This window comes from Neopsephotus bourkii, unplaced genomic scaffold (assembly GCF_033783945.1).
Source record: "Neopsephotus bourkii isolate Nb327-2 ecotype Australia unplaced genomic scaffold, CSIRO-AGI_Nbou_v1 NB_668, whole genome shotgun sequence".
Lineage (NCBI taxonomy): Eukaryota > Metazoa > Chordata > Aves > Psittaciformes > Psittacidae > Neopsephotus > Neopsephotus bourkii.
The window spans coordinates 1,242,159-1,255,640 of NW_026901167.1; the positions used below are offsets into that span (position 1 = coordinate 1,242,159).

The window sequence follows — 13,482 nt, forward strand, 5'->3', positions numbered from 1 at the left end:
CATCGTGTGAAAATCTTGCACGTCTCCCATGATACTGCCCTCATTTAAAAGCCACCCATAAATTACTCATTATTGCAGATTTCAAGGTCAGGATAGCCCATAAGAGCTAAGGTTTTTTGCCCTCAAACCCAGTGTTTAAAGCAGGATGGAATTTAAAATAGGAAAACCTGACCTGTCAGGAGCCAGTGGGGTCTGCGTCAGGTACCTGGAAGCATGTGGCTGGAGCAGGCGGCTTGTGTAAAGCAAGGGAAATAGCACCTTTGCTCCTCTCAAGCTCCTTCTTGCCCAGGCTCCTGAAGAAAGGCATCCCAAGTGTTGGGGACAGTCATTCTGGTGAGTTTGGTTGAGTTTTGAGGGGTTTCTAGCAGAGCCAGGGACTGGGTTTTATGTCTGGGTTGAGTTCCCAACTCAGCATCCCTTCAAGATGCCACACAGCACATGGACCCACGGCTGCGGATCCAGGGGAGTTTCTGCACTAAGGCACTTTCTCTGCTGGATGGGAATATTTGATTATTAAGCATACTGACTATTATTTTAGCTTCAAGTTCAGTCTCCAGCCTCTCCAGCTTTTTAGGTTTGATCGTATTCCAGGGGCTTACTAAAAACATGCGAGGAATTTCAGCAAAACTCCATGGAACACTTCTTGTTAAATTCTTTCAGTCAGGCAAACTAAATTAAATGACAGCTCTGTCCACCAAAAGATTACAAATATCACTCAGCCTCCTCCCCTAAACTCATGCAGGAATCAGATGCCTTTCTAGAAGTCTTCTGTTCCCCTTTAATAATCCGTTTGCCTGTTCTCTTTGCTTTGAGCGTGTTGAAAAGTAACTTTACTTTTAAGCGTGTTGAAAAGGAGGATTTCTGCCCTGAAGGAGCACAGTGCTTGTAGCTCACTGCGGATATTCAATCTGAATTTGTGGGCTGTTTTGGGTCTTGCTCACATTGATATTTGCAATACCATGGGTGTAGCCTCTGGAATGAGAAAACAGCTCTTCAACGATGGTCCAAGAAACACAAGGTTGGTTTCTTTTCAGAGACAGGAGATTAATGATGAAAAGTATGTTGCAGCTCTCAGTGTTTATGTTAGAATTGGGAAAACAAGACCAGGTGGCTGGTGGGATGGTGAGCTCGGGGTAAAGTGCTTGTAAAGAATGAGGAGTGATAAAGATTTCAACATACAGTGGCCCGTCCAAATCCAGCTGAGTCATCCCCCCACATTGCTGCATCTGTTTTTGTCTGGTCACTGTATGGTTATGAATAATGGTGTAAATCATGTTGGGATGCCCTGGGGGGCTTCCCTTGCAGAAAGGCTCCGTGCACCGTTTGTGTCTGCCTTGGGTTTTAAGCTGTAGGGAGACCACAGGACAAGCCAAGCAACACAGATGTGTGTGGACACCAGCCAGGGCTGCCTGGGGTCCCTCGGAGCGATGCCCTGATGGCTGATGTGGCAGCAGAGATACCGTGGCACTGCCCACCCTATCTGGGTGGAAATAAAACCTGTAAGGGAGACCTTGGAGCAGCTCCAGTGCCTAAAGGGGCTGCAGGAAACCTGGAGAGGGGCTTGGGACAAGGGATGGAGGGACAGGGCAAGGGGAATGGCTTGAACCTGCCCGAGGGGGGACTGAGCTGAGCTCTTAGGCAGAAGCTCTTCCCTGTGAGGGTGCTGAGGCGCTGGCACAGGGTGCCCAGAGAAGCTGTGGCTGCCCCATCCCTGGCAGTGCTCAAGGCCAGGTTGGACACAGGGGCTTGGAGCAAGCTGCTCCAGTGAAGGGGTCCCTGCCTGTGGCAGGGGTTGGAGCTGGAGGAGCTTTGAGGTCCTTTCCCACCCAAACCAGGCTGGGGTTCTATGATTGTACCATGAAATAGCGTAGCTGAGCCATTGGAGCTTGTAGTCAGGAGCAAAGGAAGTTTCTTGCCATAGTGGTTGTGGAGATGGGAGACGAATGCCCTGCAGACACCTCAGAGATGCGTGCGCGCACTCGGACTCCCACAGTTAGTGCTGTATTTTACATCGGGTACATTACAGTGTATTTTTGCCATTATGGTTTAGCAAAGAGCAGAAGATACAACTGTAAATTCTTACTGCTGGGTGAACTGTGATTAAGTTAAAGTTATCTCTCTGTTACATACTACTTTAGTGATCACCAGACTATGTATTTTCCTGCCTCTTACCATAGGCTTAAAACCACAGGACATGAATAAACGGTAATGTTAGGGTACAGTCAGCTCTGCTTGCTATTTAAGGATGGGCAATTTATGTTCAGTCCACCAAACATCATTCCATAAAGCGTGCAGACCATGGGGGAGGTTGTATAATGGTCGATGTGCAGGACTGTGGCTGCTGCTGCAGCCAAAGTTGAGGCATCCAACAGCATTCCTGGGTCTGGAAGCATCACTGGAGCAGGGTGGGATTTGCACCACACACCAGGTCTCCTGCTAATGGTGCCAGTAGGTTTTGTGTCACAGGCTTCACTTCTCCCAAAGCCAATTGAACCTCCCTGTGGTTGTCAGTAGCCGGGGAGCGTGTGGCCAAGGATGGAGCCTTGTCCTGGAAAAGGAAGGAGCAGCATGGCACGGGGATGTCACGTTCACTCCATCCCAAATCGGGGCCCATGCGGCATTTCTCAGACAGTTCCTGGTTTATTGTTTCTGCAAAGGGGGAGAAATGAAGCTGCTAATTTATGGCATGCCAAGAAAAAAGTAGTAACACAAGAAATGCTCAGTAACTTTAATGCTGGAGAACACACAATTGAAAAATCCTGATTTTTCCCTCACCACCCGCTGAGTTTATTAAAGCTGAAAATATCCCAAAGCTTAATTCTCTCTGCCAGAAAGTTGTTCTGCTTTGGGTAAGGAATGAAAGTTGTGCTGCTGAGCTGCACAGTGGGGTCCCGGCTGGCTTGCTCCATGCCTTGGATACAGAGGAGTGAGCATCCTGCAGAGGAGTGAGCATCCTGCTGCTGACCGGCTGTGGTCCCCTTCTACCACGACAGCCTTGGTTTTAGAGCAGTGGTGCAATGAGTTTGAACTGGTGATGTGAAGAGGGAAGAGCTTCCTCCTTAGATCTAACCTGAACTTCCCCTGTTCCAGTCTGAACCCATCACCCCTTGTCCTATCACTGCAGTACCTAATGAAGAGTCCCTCTCCAGCACCCTTGTAGCCCCTTCAGACACTGGATGCTGCTCTGAGGTCTCCACGCACCTTCTCTTCTCCAGGCTGAACAACCCCAATGTTCTCAGCCTGTCTCCATACGGGAGGTGCTCCAGCCCCTGATCATCCTCATGGCCCTCTGAGCTCTGGGGAGCTGAGCTGCGTTTTGCTCCCTATCACGGGTGCAGGACCCAGCCTGGTTTTCACGCATGCCAAGGAGAAGTTTGCCACATTGTTTGCCACAGGCAGGGAACCCAGAGGGGTCTCACATCCAGCCATTTGGTTTGCATTACGTTGTGCTCCTCTAATATAAACACTGAGGTATGTGGACATTGCCGTGGACAGGGCGAGCCAGATGCCGAAAGCATTCCTCTGAGGCTGTATAAACTTCAGCAGCTAAAGACTGGAGAAACTCTTTTCTAAGGCTGATAGTTTAAAACTATAACCTAGATTCCAGATATTAAAAAATGCCTTGAAAGGCATGGGTATTGCTGCGAGAGATGGAACTCCCCAACCCCTGCACTATGCGGAAAGCTCCCATTTTGCAATATCTGCTCTTCCTTACCCTTTTCATTATTTAGGTTTTCTTCCATGCTGGGATTAAATTCGAGAAGGTTTTTAGTAGCAGAGTGGTAGTGAGAGAAATGTTCAGCATCTATTAACTGCCTGACTCACGCGTTTCCAAGAGGAGCTGGGTTTATGATGGAATAGCTGCCTGCTTTCAGCAACGGTGAAATGGGAAGAGGGAGCTGATGCCTTAAAACGTGCCTAATCCCTCTGTATGCCATGAAGGGGCAGCGGGGGGAGCTCCCACCCGTGTGTCCTCTTGCTGCTGTGGTTTGCCCCATCTGGCCTATCTTTGGACATGTGTTTTGTAGCCAGCTCCAGAGCTTTGGCAGCGCTGGGGTCTTGCAGGCTGGTAGAGGTGCTCCAGCTCATGCAGTGCTTGCAGAGCAGAAACCAAAAGGCAGAGTTATTCAATGTGGTTTTTTCCTCCTCCTTTTGTTTCTTCCATTGTGGTTTTGTGTGCAACTTTGGGAATGAACCTGAGCTCATCAGTGCTTTGGCACGTGGAGCACTATGGGGTCCTATCCCACTGTCCTGGCTCTGCTGGCCCCCTCTTGTCACCCAATCCCTGGGATGAAGAGGGATGGAAGCTGTTGAATGACTCTGGCACCTCTTGTCTTCCAGCTGCTCAAAGGGATGGCTTTGCCCCGCCGAAAAGCTCCAGGCAAAGCCCCAGAGAAGGAGGAGGAGGAGGAGAGTGGAGACTGCGATGATGAAGATGACTGTGGTGGAGGCTCTGGGGATGGAGAGCTGCGAGTGAGGAACCAGCTCCGGTTCTTAGCAGGTGATGAGGATGCTGGTCCCGCAGTGGCTGCCCCGCTGTGGGTTGTAGGTGTTGGTGATGGTGCAGGGAGCTGCTCAGTGCACACACCACCGATGCCATGGCCCAGAGGCTGTTGATGCTCAGTGCTGTGCTGGAGAACAAATGCTGCCACTTTTCCTGGTTGGTTTTGCAGGGCTGTGTTTAGAGCACCCCATGGCAGAGGGTTTGAGACAGGTTACAGACCTGCAAAGCATCTTCTCTCCTTCCCATGGCTGCCTTCCCTCATGGGCTTAGTGATGAGCTTTTCGTCTTTCTGGAGGGCATCAGAAAGGTGTGAGGATTGTTTGAGTGCAGCCATGGCTGCTTTAGATCCAGGCTTTAGAAACCTGTGGTCATTTTTTACAGACAGCAAAGGCTCATTTTACAGATTTAGGTACTTGGCAGTGTTCAAGGGCAGGTTGGACACAAGGGCTTGGAGCAAGCTGCTCCAGTGGAAGGGGTCCCTGCCCGTGGCAGGGGTTGGAGCTGGAGGAGCTTTAAGGTCCCTTCAACCCAAACCATTGTGTGGTTCTATTATTCTATGGCTACACTATTAGTAAGGTAATCCCTGGTCACCCACCAGGAGGAGAAAGCCAAGGACCGGTTGTGACTTGGGCAGTCACACGTGCACTTGGTATGTGCCTTCTCCTTAACCCACCAACCACCGTCACCATCCTCCTGGCTCTGGGAATCTCAGCAGCAGCAGCATCTTGCTCTCATGAGCAAGCCTAGGCTGTTAGAGGCTGTGTCCATCAGGGATGAGCGGGGTCTGCTGGATGTGGGTCTGCGGGGGGAGGCCTGGCCCAATTAATGCTGCTGCACTGTGCTCTTCAAGAGACCAGACAACCGAACCTGGATAAAATCAGCTTTACAGCTTTGAAGTTTAAGAGGCAAATTTGGGCTCTTAAACGAAGCACAGATGTTTATAAATTCCCTTCCATTGGTCTGGGATAATTAAAATATCCTTAATGAAGTGAGAGGTGAAATATTAAATGCCAGTTTCATATCGAAGATTATTTACACATTATGTAAAGTATATCAAATACATATATTCAAATATTGGGTAAGGGAAAGAAAATACTTTTTAAGCCCTCCAATCCAGGTTTGAAACAGAAATATAGAATTCAGAGAAGGATAAAATATACTTTATTTCATCCAAAAGCTAAATATCAAAGTGTATGTTAAAGAGATACAGGTGATCCCCAGCATCCTGAGTCGAGAGCAGAGATACGTGTTTCATTTTCCATGATCTCTGTGTCACACCTTTCTGCTGTTTTAAATGTGTTTCTGATTCCTCTTACAGCCTTGTCTAGAATACCCTCGGTGATCTCTGAAGCCGGGTCTGTAATCCCTTCTGCCTTTTTCTGTCTCCATGGCCTCATTTAATCACTGTATGGATCTCCCCACCAACCGGCCTGTCTAGCGATTTAAACCTCTCTTGTCACTGCAGTATGTGAGCATGGAGTAAGGAAAGAGAACTTGCTCTCCCTGTGCTGCTCTGCTGGGAGGGTGTTTGCTATGGATGGGTAAATATTAACTTGAAAGCAGCAGTGCCTTTGGGGCGTTGTGTTCCTGTGCTCCCTTCAGGCTCCTGAGAGCAGGTTTGTCCAACACAGCTTTTAGGCACTGCCTGGCCTCAGAGGACAGGAGCCGTGCACCATGGAGGCAGCCAGGGAGACTTTGTGGTGCTTCCTCACTTGCCCTTGCCATAAGGCTCTGTTTTCACGTCTTGCTTCAGAGCAGAAAGGCAAAGCTGATCTGACAGTGACACAATCCTATTTGGTTGGTATTGGATATAAACTATGAATCTGCTCAAGTTTTATGTTGGAAACCAGCCCAGGAAAAGTTGCTGATGGTGTGGAAATACTCACTTTGAACATTTTTGAGGATGAGGTCTCTTTTTACTTTAAAAGGGTAGTTTTCAATTAATTTTTTTTTTTTCCCATCATATCATGTCGTAGCACGAAATAAAAGGGACCAGAAACCACTCCACGGCTCCCCCCTCCCCTTCCCACATAGTCTAAATTTTAGGCTAGCATGCTGGTTTGAAAGGATGCCAGGCTGGGAAATCTGGAAAGAGTTTGCAAAATGAACTTTTACGTTTAGTGTGGCTTTATCTCTCTCTTTCCCAAGGTAGTTACCCAGTAATAGAGGCAGCAAGGACTGGGAGCGGCTGGGATTGAGTGGCTGCTTCCCTGGGTTTATCCATACTGGATGCTCTGCGGTGTTAAGGCAGGAACATCGCTGGATGGTTGTGTCACAGTGCAGTGGTGAAACCCCCAAGCCCCCTGTGAGCGTGTTTGAGTGCCTCAGCCAACCCTCAGAGGTTTGCAGTCAAGGGACCACAGTTCGGGTGCTCTGCTTTCCTGTTCTTAGAGGCTTTGTTCAGCTTGGTCCTGTGATGGGCAGATGTCCCAAGGGTTTCCCAAGCCTTGCCGATGGACTTGGTGGTGCCCTGGCGAGGGGGAGAGGTGTGTGCATTGAGGTGGCACTGAGTCTGGTTGGTGTTTGCCACCTCTGAGGTCTTTGCATCTCTTGGATGCAGTGGGCACTGCTCCTGCTCCCTGGTGTAGGTGCTAACTGCGAGCAGCTGCTCCGTCCTGGCCTCGCTGAGATGTCCCCTCAAAGGTCTTGAAAATGTAGAGATGAAAAAGAGCAAAAGAAAGGAAAAAGTCAATCTCGACCACAGCCTAGTTGTGATTTATCGCCTGTGGTATAAAATGTAACCTTTGTTTCCTATTTCTAATGAGCCTGTAATAACTGGACAGTCAACTTAAACTTTAATGATTTAAACATACTTGTAAACCGTCAAGTCCCAAGCTTGTGAGTGACTATAAACATATGGTGGGGAGCCCTATATGCTAATAAATTCATTATTACATTGCCCCAGTGGGAAACATGGAGATGGCAGGCTTTTTTTTCTGATAGGTCTTTTATTGTTTGTCACATCTGCAATACATTAAGGATTTTGAAGGCAGATAATGTTTGTTATAAGGGGGGGGGACTGCAAACCTCCCAGCTCAGAGAAGAGCACATCCTGTTTGTCGATGGAGCACCCGGACCCTGCAGCTCTAAAAATAGAGCTGTGTCCATCCATCCACACAGAGATATTTTTGCCATACTGATGGCAAATCATGCCTGGGAAGGAATGAGAGCATTTCCCCCCCCCCCAGATTATGAATCAGTGTAAATGTGTTCCATGTTGTCCTGCATCAGGCACCCAAAGCAAAGAGCCATGGGTGGCTGGCACTCCTCTGCCAGCTCAGCCAACCACCCATGAATTAGCTCAGCTCTGTTTTCCCTCAGATGACACTTATAACCAACAAGCTCATTGCCAGGAAGATGAAAATGGAGCTGGTGAGGCTCCTGTGCTGGGTGGATGGCTCTAGCAGGCACTGAGGTGAGGAGATGCAGGCTTTTTGGAGAGTGGGTTGCAAAGGTGATGTGGTCCAGCTCACCTGTGAGGGGATGCTGTGCCCCTGGGCATCGCACAGACTTTGCCAGGAGGAAAAGAATCCCTTTTAGTGGCTGGAGCATCACCCAGGGAACGTTGTGAGCAGTCAGCAACCATGGGGGAGTGGGGAGGACAAGGGGAAGATTTACCCTTCCAAAATATCTGTTAGGCAGTAACAAAAGTTGTCTTGGGAACAGATGGATTTGGCAGAATTAAGTACAAATAGTTTGTCCTGGGAAGGGAAGTTGGCCTCATCCCATGAGATATGTAAAGATAGATGTGTGCAATACATAAAGATGGCTCTGCAAGTTTGTGTGTGTAAAACAGCTCCCCTGCCTGGCTGCTGCTGCTGCATAACCTGCACTTGGCTTTGCCTTTCTGCTTGCCCTTGGTTATTTCTAAGGGAGAGAAGGAGTTTGGAGTTCGAGCCCCGGGGGCAGCCCCAGGTTTTCCTGCACCCTGCCCATGTGATGGGTAGGCTGGAATTCTGTGCTGCCTCCCAGCACCCCAGCCATGCCCAGGTGCTGCAGGGAAGTCAAGATGAGCACAGGGTGTCCCTCCATTTACCCAGATCTGTAACTCCTTAATAGCTTCTGGCTTGCTCTGCCACTGACTTATGCTCTTGGCAGGGGTTTTTGAGTGCCCTTACCAAACTGAAGGCTTGTGAGACCTCAGTTCTGGTGAGAGCCCCTCTACTGTGCTCCATTCAGCTCTGAGGGACGTGGAGCTGTTGGAGCGAGGCCAGGGGAAGCCATGGAGATGCTGCGAGGGCTGGAGCAGCTCTGCTCTGGAGCCAGGCTGAGAGAGCTGGGCTGGGGCAGCCTGGAGAAGAGAAGGCTCCTGAAGGGGAGACCTTAGAGCAGCTCCAGTGCCTAAAGGGGCTGCAGGGAACCTGGAGAGGGGCTTGGGACAAGGGATGTAGGGACAGGGCAAGGGGAATGGCAGGGCTCACTCTGTGCATGTGCTGGAGGACAGACCAACAGCAGTTACAAGATTGTGTCTTCCCACCCCTTATCACGGTGATCACTTCTCTGCAGATAGCTTCAGGCTATCTCCTGGCAGTGCTCTGCTCCATGTAGTGCTGGGGTGGGGATGTTCCTCTGGCTGCTGAGAGAGATGCTCTCAAATCCCAGCTTGGCTTCCCAAGCACTCCTTCTGCAGGTGGAAAATGTCCTTCCCCACATTCCCGGGTGGATTCGGCTGGCTCGAGGCCATGTGGCTGCATGCCTTCCACTGCCCAGCCTGCAGGCTTGGCTTGTCCTGCTGGAAACCATCAATATCTATTGCTTGTGGCTCTGCTCAGCCTTCAGCAGCGTGCCCTGTGCTTGGCTCTTGTGGCGGTTTGATGCAGCATCTTTCCATCGTTTTTTCCCCTGTTTTACTAAAAGCTTCAGGACTTTAAACCATCATTTTTGTAGCAGTGCCTTTTATATTCAACTCTTTTTGTTGTTTGTTTCCAAAGAGGGTGTTTGGAATGCTTGACTGAAGCAGGAATAGCAGAAACATGCTGTTTTACATGACAGTCATCCTGTCCCAGGGTGAAAAATGACAAGGCCAAATGTCAGCTAGATTATCCCGATGGAAGAGATGGAATCGTACCAACTAAAACCACGCAATAACTTGATTCCTGTGTTTCTGTTTCAAGTGTTTGTGTTTGTTGAAACGTCTCCTTTTGGTGAAGATTTGGTCAGAAGTCAGGAATTCTTTGTCACTGACCAAATACAAGCTAAAAGATGGGGAGGGAGTCACATGAAGCAGTTGGATGGAGCTCTTAATTGAGTGGCAAGTTCATTAATTCACTTTTGACGTCAGCAGAAATGATTTAATGTTTCTTTATTGACAGACTGGGATACTATCAGTGCCTTTCAGAGATGAGCGGGTTCACAGCATCCTTCAGCTGCTGTTTGTGCTGTTCTTCCAGCCCTCACACTGCACATAATGTATACAGTGTGAAGGGTTCTTGTAGCTTCTGTGCTGCGACTTGCTCCAAAGAAACTAAATCCACAACTGAAGAGCTGAAATTTATCTATTACAACGTTTGCCCTTTGAGAGAAGCTACTCACATGCAACCCCCACCTAGGAAATCAGCAAAGAAAGCCACTGGGCATGTTAATCCCTTGCTCCTCGTTTTCTGGCTTCCATTTCTACTTGTTTTTAGCAGCTTTTCCAGTGTTGTGCTCACAGGCTGCAGATTCAGGTCCCTCTGAGCAATTTGTACCTGGGATCTTTAGGGTCCATTCTGACCCAAAGCAAAGAATGATGGGCAAGTTCTTTTAAAGCAGGAGCATTGGAGGGCGTGTAAATCCCAGATAGCCTCATCTCTGTAAGTCATATGCATCACATTCCCAATGAGAGCAGGCACTGGCCTAAGTCCTCTTTTTGGAAGCCCAGATGAGGCTGGTTCTTGGGCTCAGCATAGGGTGACTGAGATTGAGGGGTTGGAGACACACTGAAGGTCAGATAGAATGATGCTTCTGCTCCTTAGAGAATCTGTGGCTTCTTATCAATCCCAGATGTTTATAATGCCAGTCTGCTGGCAAAGGGTTTACCCTCTAGTCGGGTTGTGAGTTCAAATAATAGTTTGTGTGTTTTTTAACAGTGTAATTTGGGAGCTGATGCAGCTTTCAATAGTCACTGAGTGCAGCGTTTTACACGACTGAACGCATCAAACCAATTTCAAGCATGCAAAAATCTGCCCTGTTGCAGCAGCGATAGTCACAGTTATCTTTAAAGGATGATCAATCTGGTTTTGATGGCTGAAAACACAGGAATTCTTCCAAAGCTGGAAACACAATTCCCAACTTGGATACAAACCTGCTTTTCACTTTTTGTTGTGAGTGACAAAATAGTTGAACTGGATTTCTTTTTAAGGGACCACAATAAAGAAATATTTCAGACAGGAGCAGCCCAGGTGCTACTTGCTAATGGACCAACAAGATAACCTTACACTGATAGTCAGGGCATCCTATCTGCGCAGGTTGTTGTACAAAGAGGGGTTTGTCTGTGAGCCTGATAACAATATAACGTGTTGATTGACTTTTCCCATAGGAGAGGGTGCCCCTTTCATGAGTGGCTTGGCTTTTACTAATACCTGACTGCAGGTAAGCTGATAAGAGCGATTATGGGGATGTAAGAAATGAGGCTGTAGGGTGCAGCACTGCTCAGCCTTGCGGGAGAGGGTTCTGGACCTGGAGCATGTGCCCAGCACTTGTGCTGGGGAGCCAGCACTCAGCTCTAAGACATCACAGGGACATCATCCACTGGCACAGGGTGCCCAGAGAAGCTGTGGCTGCCCCATCCCTGGCAGTGCTCAAGGCCAGGTTGGACACAGGGGCTTGGAGCAAGCTGCTCCAGTGGAAGGGGTCCCTGCCCGTGGCAGGGGTTGGAGCTGGAGGAGCTTTAAGGCCCCTTCCAACCCAAACCAGGCTGGGATTCTATATCTGCTTATCTTTCAGGTGTCTTAGACCACCTGGGCAGCACTGATGGGCAGCAGACACGGGCCAGCACTATAACTGAGCTGCTGCTCAGTGGTACTACTGAGAAACCACAGCCACCAGCTGGACACCAGGCTGGGGTCAGCAAGTTTGGGATCCTTCGGCACACACCACCATGGTGCTGGGGCTATGGCTATGGGCAGTGGCAGGGATTGAGCAGGAGGAACATCACACAGTGAGTACACCCAAAGGCTACATGCAAAGACCCAAGGAGACAAAATCACAGAACTAAGGTCCATCAAGGACCATTTAAAACAGCTTGGCTCAGGATGAGCTTGACATGTGTCTGCCCAAAAAGTGGTTTGAGGAAATGGAACTAAGTGAATAACAGACACAGCTGACATTGGACCAAGTGGCCCTGTCTCACTGGGATCTCAACTGTGGCTGCTCTGTTACCATCCAGCATCTTGCCCTGAAGGAGAGGTCCAAAAGAAAAGATGGTGTTTCAGGTGAATCATGGAAGCCAGCACCCACTGCAGTACTGCTGGGTACAACTCTCAGAGCACTCTTGAACCCGAAGGGAAAGCAGATGGGCAATGCTGAAGTTCTCCAGAGCTGCCTTAAAACTCCTGTCCTCTCCATTCCCCTGTTCAAATGTGAATCAATGTGGTTCTATACAGGACATGGTGGCAATGACCTGGCAGGGCGAGTTACAGCATTGCATTATGGCAGCAACCAAAGGCTCTGTGGAGCTGGTGTTTACATAGATGTGGTTGAGTGAGAGCTCTTACAGGGCAGCAGTCTCCTTGCCCAGGTTCCAACAGGTTCCTTCTTGCTGCAGACAGCAACACTGCAGTCTTGAAAATGGGTTTTTACATGTTTCCATCAGTATAAGCGTATGTGTCTATACACTCCTCAAGCCTGATTAAATGAGGCTGTGACTTAGTATCTGGAAGATGTCTGCATCTCTCCAGACAGTGATGCTCCCTGGAAAGCCATGGGTTGTAGCCTTGTTGGAGGAAGAGACCCTCCCCTGAGATGAACGTCTCAAAATGACATTAACAGAGAGACCCTGCTGGATTTGTGCACTGCACAGGCCTGATCCTGGTGCCCAGTGCTGGTGGGTGATGGTCTCCAGCAGACCTGTACAGAAAGCAGTCTGTCTTTTTAGTCCTTGCCAGGAAGTTATCGGAAAGAGGGAGAAGGATGCTCCTCCGGAGACACATCTCAGGACTCCGTGTTTTTAATCCACATTTCTGTCTCTGTGCTCCCCACCCTTGCTTTGGAAGTGAAAATGGTGTGTGTTTGGCTCTGGCCTGCACGTCACTCATCAGTCAGTGTATTACCAGGACACGATCGGTTACTGAGTCAACACTGCTCTGTGTGTTCCAGAAAGGGATTCATCACCGGGCAGGCAGAAGCTCTCCTCGACTGCGGTGCATTAGCCCTGACCTGTGCGCGCACATCTGCCGCAGTAACATGAACTGAACCAGATGTGTCCATGGAGCGCTGCCTCCCCCGCTCCCAGGAGGAGCTCAGCCGATCCCTGACCCCTTGTGCGGCTGCCAGCTGCAGGAGAGGTGTCCTGGGTCCTCCTTCCCGAGCCGTGGCTGCTGTGGGGCTGTGCGCTGCCTCCTCCATCCATCCTGGGCCATTGAGCACTGCCAGGGATGGGGCAGCCACAGCTTCTCTGGGCACCCTGTGCCAGCGCCTCAGCACCCTCACAGGGAAGAGCTTCTGCCTTATCTCCAACCTGAACTCCTCCTGTTCCAGTTTGAACCCATCACCCCTTGTCCTATCCCTACAGCCCCTGATGAAGAGTCCCTCCCCAGCATCCCTATAGGTCCCCTTCAGACACTGGAAGGCTGCTATGAGGTCTCCAAGCAGCCTCTCTTCTCCTGAACAGCCCCAGTGTTCTCAGCCTTGGTACATGGGGTGCTCCAGCCCAGCCATTTAAGGCACGGTGGAAAGTTTCTGATGGGAAGACTTTGCTCTGCAGGACGCCTCTCTGCCGGCTCTGGGATGCAATGAAGGCCGCTGGGCTTTTGGATGGGCCTGGTTTGTTTTGGAAATCA

General features: G+C 49.6%; 1 protein-coding gene across 2 annotated transcripts in view; it reads left to right on the plus strand.

Annotated features, from left to right (window-relative positions):
* The window catches only part of GPC3 (glypican 3), a 130,315-nt gene that overhangs the window by 100,855 nt on the left and 15,978 nt on the right, over positions 1-13,482 (plus strand). The window contains exon 7 of one of the 2 annotated variants that reach the window (XM_061353228.1): positions 4,342-4,501. The exons of the other annotated variant lie outside the window; for it this stretch is intronic. Coding sequence (XP_061209212.1) covers positions 4,342-4,501 — 160 coding nt within the window. The remainder of the gene's footprint in view (positions 1-4,341; positions 4,502-13,482) is intronic. 2 annotated transcript variants of the gene reach the window in all.